Raw genomic sequence first — 6,519 nt, forward strand, 5'->3', positions numbered from 1 at the left:
GAAAGATGGTCAACATGAACATGTCAACATCTGTGATGCGACTGCGAGTTAAGTAATGTATGAACCGTTCAAGTTCTATGAATCCTGCTGTCAAAGCTGTATTGGAAATGTGCTGCTGTAAAATTGCACCTGCCCACTTCTTCAAAATGAAAACGTTATAGTGTCGTTATATGTAGGCCCTGAAGGTTTACTTCTCCCTCTGCTTAGAGTTCTGGACCATTATGGTACAGAAGGAAGTGTTTGCCTTGTGTACACACATGGTCCATCTGGCCCCTCAATAGCTGGGCCTCTGCACCTTTAATTGGTAAAGGCTGCTATTGTTTACCTAGGGCCTATATCTATATTTGGTTGTGTGACCAATTCCTTGTTGAGCAAATCTGTCTCTTAAATATTTATTCAGAGGACAAAAACAAACATGACTTGTGTTTATTCAAAGGAGGAGTTTAATAGTCACCCATTCAAAAGTGGACTGCTTTGAAACATGTCCTAAAAGCTAAAAGTACTGTACACTGTGTATTCTATTAGGCTTACTTGCAATGTTAATGAACATTTCATGAAATATGAAACTAACTAAAAGTGTATGATGCAAAAGCTACATACTTGCAACATGTAGGGCCTAATTACCACAGTAGCAAAAATATTTTGTTACATTACATATTTTGAGAAATAATTAATATAGGCTAAATCATTGAATGTACAGGGAAAATTGTAGGCTAATAACAATTATTTTGAAATTATTGTCTTCCAAATGTCTGGCGTCTTTGACCCCTTCAGCAGTTGTTGAAATGTTCGTTGCTGATATCCCTCAGGTCATGGCCAACCAAGCCTGGAGGGCTGTTGCATGTTATATTGTTGTAGATGGTGACAACAGTGTGGGGTTCCTCTCCCTCAGCCAGGGTTTCCACTTGCCGGGGCACCGTCTGTGGTCTCCTCAAGCTGTAGTCTCTAAGGGGAAGGACACTGCAGTCACACTTCCAACGGTTCCCTGTCAGCCACAGTTGGTGTAGGGTGTCTGGGATATCTGGTGGAATGCTGCTAAGAGCGTTATCTTTCAGGTTTAGATAGCGTAGCCTGGGCAGCAGCTGCATGGTACCATTGTGCAGGATCTCCAGCCTGTTAGCTGAGAGGTCCAGCCACGAGAGATGCTTCAAGGGCATGAGGGCCTCAGAGGGAAGTTGACGGAACAGGTTGCTGGACAGCAGCAGATAGTCCAGGTTCTTCAGGCCGTAGAAGGTGTGGGAGGTTAGGACCTCAAGCTTGTTGAATCTCAGGTCTAGTTGTTGTAGGCCCAAGAGTTCCACGAAGCTCTGGCGCTCCACCACAGAGATGTTGTTGTTTTGAAGAAAGAGTCGTCGCAGACCCGATAGTCCAATGAAAGCTTGGGTCGTGACCCTGGTCAGACAGCCCTTATCCAGGTGAAGACTGTGGAGCTTAGCGAGACCTTTGAACACTTGGTCTGGAAGACTGCGGAAACAGCTGCCAGACAGGTTAATGACAGCCAGGTGAGAGAGGCCCATAAAGCTGCCCATCCGGGCCTCCTGCACCTGGTTGTGCTCCAGCTCTAGAACCTCCAGGTGCCCAAGCCCCTCAAAGATCCTGTCCCCCAAGGCATGGATCCGGTTGTAGCTCAGACGCAGTTCTTCAAGGTACTGCAAGTCACGGAAAGTCCTGGGCCTTAGTCCACTGATGGAGTTGTTGGAGAGCCGCAGCACATGGAGGCTGTGAAGACCAAGGAAAGTCTCATCGTGGAGCGCTGACAGTTTATTGTTTGTGAGATCCAGCCATCTGAGGGACTTCATACCCACAAAGGCTCTGGGTACCACCGTCACTATCTGATTCTGAGCCAGGTAAAGCTTTTGCAGTTTGGGGAGCTTCATGAACACATTAGCCTTAATGACCTTCAGATAATTTCCGGTGAGGTCCAACTCCTTTAGCTCGGTAAGACCTTGGAAGAGTTGTGGCTGTAAGTAAGCCAGCCTGTTCCCAGCAAGAACCAGCTCCCTCAGGCCATGCAGGTCATGGAACCCAGTCTCAGGCAACACTGCTAATGAGTTCCACCCCAAGTTGAGAAGCCACATATGTGGGAGGCCAGCAAACAACTTCTCCTCAATGCGGGACAGTTGGTTGTTATGGAGACTAAGCGAGGCGAGGTTAGGTGTGTTCTGGAAGATAGTGCCCGGCAATGAACGGATTCGGTTGCGCTCCAGGTGGATGTGAGCTAGCGACTTAAGCCCTCTGAACACCTGGGAGTCAAGGGACACCAGCTGACCGCTCTGTAGATTCAGAAAATCCAAGTTGCTGAGATCCTTGAAGGCGGTGGCAGGCAGAGTGGTGAACAGGTTTCCATCCAGCCAGAGGGAGCGAGTGGAGACAGGCACGTCAGAGGGGGCCTGGGTGTAGTTGCGTGCGCTGCAGTAGACATTGAGCTCTAGACTGTAGTCGTCATGCAGACAGGTGCAGCCCTTGGAACAAGGAATGGGCTCAGTAGGTTTCTCTCCCCCTGTGTCAGGGTCTGGCAACACCAGTGATGTCCCCAGTACCCACAACACCAGTAGCACAATGGTGTGCATAACAGCTGGGGGTAGAGAACAAAGGAAGTAAGCTCAACGTTGGTGCTCCTTATCTAAAACGACTTAATATGCTTATTCTATTTGTAATTAACATGTATTTTCTCACATTTGAAGTCCTCCCTGAAAGCCAATAAATTAACATATGTACTCAGATTACTCAGATTTTACGTGAACCAATTTAAGATCAATAGTATAGGCAATGCCTAGGCCTATTTCCAAAAATGTTTTACTTTTTTTTTTTACTGCAAACATTCATTACTAAAATATGCAAAGCTACTATAAGTGTACATTCATTTCTATTATGTGTCATTTTAAAAGATGAAAGTTCAATGAATCAGAATAGTTTACCTTACCTTATATTTCAGCGATTTTGACTGAGGTAGACCGATAGACAGCCACCCACTAAACGAAGGACGTGTGTATTTGTGTTTGGAATGGAAAACCTGCCTAGTCTTTCTAGAAAAAGTCAGACCCACTGAACTCTCAGAATTAACCTGTTCATACCCTATGACCAGCATCAGCATCAGTCTTTCAATGAGACTATGGTCTTATCTCTTTCAAATATATTTTTTATACATATACAAACATATCAGTATCTTTATAAGTACATTTTTCAGTGAACATTCTTAACTATTTGATGTTCAAGAATGTAATATACAAAATGTTTTCCCCATGACCTCAGTTACCGCTTATCTCTCTATTGGTTCTTAGTTTTAAACTCAGATTTGTCATACTACATAACATCATTAATACTGCAAAAATTCATCTTATATGAATGTCTACTGTACATATGGTCTGGTGGTCTGACTTCCAAGTAGCCTTTTGCTGTTTACTAAAGCCAGGATCCTGTCTCTGAGTACATTTACTGTAGATTCTGACTGATACAGACAACATGGCTGAGAGATAAGACAAACCTGGTGCAATAAACCTGTGCTGGCATTTTGAAATGTACAGTTGAAGTCGGAAGTTTACATACACCTTAGCCAAATACATTTAAACTCAGTTTTTCACAATTCCTGACATTTAATCATAGTAAAAGTTCCCTGTCTTAGGTCTGTTAGGATCACCACTTTATTTTAAGAATGTGAAATGTCAGAATAATATTAGAGAGAATGATTTATTTCAGCTTTTATTTCTTTCATCACATTCCCAGTGGGTCAGAAGTTTACATACACTCAATTAGTATTTGGTAGCATTGCCTTTAAATTGTTTAACTTGGGTCAAACATTTTTTCACATGCTTTTTCAGTTCTGCCCACACATTTTCTATAGGATTGAGGTCAGGGCTTTGTGATGGCCACTCCAATACCTTGACTTTGTTGTCCTTAAACCATTTTGTCACAACTTTGTAAGTATGCTTGGGGTCATTGTTCATTTGGAAGAGCAATTTGCGACCAAGCTTTAACTGATGTCTTGAGATGTTGCTTCAGTATATCCATCCAATTTTCCATCCTCATGATGCCATCCATTTTGTGAAGTGCACCAGGCCCCCCTGCAACAAAGCACAACATGATACTGCCACCCCCGTGCTTCACGGTTGGGATGGAGTTCTTTGGCTTGCAAGCCTTCCTCTTTTTCTTCCAAACATAATGATGGTCATTATGGCCAAACAGTTTTATTTTTGTTTCATCAGACCAGAGGACATTTCTACAAAAAGTACGATCTTTGTCCCTATGTGCAGTTTCAAACCGTAGTCTGTTTTTTTTATGGCAGTTTTGGAGCAGTGGCTTCTTCCTTGCTGAGCTGCATTTCAGGTTATGTCAATATAGAACTAGTTTTACTGTGAATATAGATACTTCTGTACCTGTTTCCTCCAGCATCTTCACAAGGTCATTTGCTGTTGTTCTGGGATGATTTTCACTTTTCGCACCAAAGTACACTCATCTCTAGGAGACAGAATATGTCTCCTTCCTGAACAGTATGATGGCTGCGTTGTCCCATGATGTTTATACTTGCATACTATTGTTGGTACAGATGAGCGTGGTACTTTCAGGCGTTTGGAAATTGCTCCAAAGGATGAACCAGACTTGTGGAAGTCTGCAATTCTTTTTCTGAGTTTTTGGCTAACTTCTCTTGATTTTCCCATGATGTCAAGCAAAGAGTTTGAAGGTAGGCCTTGAAATACATCCACAGGTACACCTCCAATTGACTCAAATGATGTCAATTAGCCTATCAGAAGCTTCTAAAGCCATGACATCATTTTCTGGAATTTTCCAAGCTGTTTAAAGGCACAGTCAACTTAGTGTATTTTAACTTCTGACCCACTGGAATTGCGATACAGTGAACTATAAGTGAAATAATCTGTCTGGAAACAATTGTTGGAAAAATTACTTGTGTCATGCACAAAGTAGATGTCCTAACCGACTTGCCAAAACTACAGTTTGTTAACAAGAAATTTGTGGAGTGGTTGACAAACGAGTTTTAATGACTCCAACCTAAGTGTATGTAAACTTCTGACTTCAACTGTATTACAAAAAGAGATTCAGGTTTGTACTTGCAATGTGCGTAAAAGCTCAGTATTAAGAGTTGTTAGATGTTTTTTTTGTCCGAATTTCGTCTTGATATCAGTGCACTGTAGCTAATCATTATCCCAGGTAAAGGGAAATGTAGCTGTTTCTTATCTCACAGCACACACATTGACCGGCAAACAGACTCTGATGTTAAACGTGGGTTGACTTTCACTTTATTCTCTTTCTCTGTAGCTTGGTTTCGTGAACTTACTGGACTACCCAGAACCGGACGTGTGCCTAAGGACGTCCAAATTCAATCAAATCTAACAGAAAACGTGACCATTGGCTGGACAGTCCTGGACTTTGACAGACTGGCAGTTAAGAAAATACATGGGTATGTTGTGTAATGCCTACTCTAATACTGGCAGGCGTTAAATTACATTGTTTTGTCACACTGAACATTTTTGTCGCTAAATTATATCCTAAACCTTAAGTAGGTATATCAGGGTTTTAAGACGCAAAGTCATCATTTTGACACAGAACTGTCACCTTAGGCTTAGTTCTCTGTTTAGCTCAACAAGTTTCTCCTTTCACAATGTGATTGTTCCATGATAGTGAACAACATGAGACTTGCCTGAAGGTTGTTAGAAAGAAAAAGCATCCCTAATATTTAAGCAGTGTGTTTCATGTTTATAATTGGTGGTGCTATTCACTTCTTTCACCACTAGAGAACACTGCTGCTCTGTTACCTAGGCATATGAGACACTTCGAAGGAATCCGAAAGCTCACTTTCTCTGAAAGAAAAGACCATTCAGCATACAATCCAGTTATCCCAATCTGTTTGCAGGTGTTTACATGTTTTGAGATATTGTTTTACTTTGAATCAGTCCAACAAGATAGCCACCTTACCACGTACACTCTGTCATGGCAATGTTTCATTCAAGTTTGATTCAGAACTTCCATTTCTGCTCTAGCAGAGGAGGCCCTTGTTTGCTACAGCATGGTGTCAAATGAAAATAATATGGAAGAACATTGTTGAGTTTTATGCTGTTAGAATGATTAATGAGCCGTCGCAAAAAGATATACCAGCTTATTTACTTTTTCTATTTTTAAGAAATGAAGGAATGGGTCTCATGAAGGTGTGTAAATCCCTGTACCGGAGGGAAATCTCCCATAGTGCGTCTTTAACAATTCCTGCTCCCCAGACAAACACCTCTAATTGGCTCACTCCCCTGCACTCAACCAGCAGAAAGGTTCCCTTCCCAGGTCTGTCAGCACCGGGAGAACAGGAGGCTTCATGGTGAGTGACAGAGCCCCAGCTGCAGTGGCAGTGAATGTAGAGCAATGTCTCGCGCTCTGCTGGGAGTCAGTGTTTATATACAGGAGGAATAGATAAACTCCTCAGTCACATAACTAGCAGTGGAAAAGTTGAGAACTTCCTCAGCAGTGGTGAACAGACCTGAAGGGCACCATGTCAGTGTGTGTTGGAGGATCCGTGCT

The 6,519-nt window shown here is 42.5% G+C and overlaps 1 protein-coding gene across 1 annotated transcript; it reads right to left on the bottom strand.

Annotated features, from left to right (window-relative positions):
• Positions 1–420: 420 nt before the first annotated feature.
• On the bottom strand, positions 421–3,017 carry LOC139364743 (insulin-like growth factor binding protein, acid labile subunit). Its single transcript, XM_071101771.1, has 2 exons — positions 2,924–3,017; positions 421–2,575 (listed from the first exon to the last, which is right to left on the bottom strand). Exon 2 carries the CDS (start codon positions 2,568–2,570, stop codon positions 771–773), a length of 1,800 nt encoding a protein of 599 aa, XP_070957872.1. The 5' UTR covers positions 2,571–2,575; positions 2,924–3,017; the 3' UTR covers positions 421–770.
• Between the last annotated feature and the right edge of the window lie 3,502 nt (positions 3,018–6,519).

This window comes from Oncorhynchus clarkii, chromosome 13, assembly GCF_045791955.1.
Source record: "Oncorhynchus clarkii lewisi isolate Uvic-CL-2024 chromosome 13, UVic_Ocla_1.0, whole genome shotgun sequence".
In the NCBI taxonomy this organism is placed as follows: domain Eukaryota; kingdom Metazoa; phylum Chordata; class Actinopteri; order Salmoniformes; family Salmonidae; genus Oncorhynchus; species Oncorhynchus clarkii.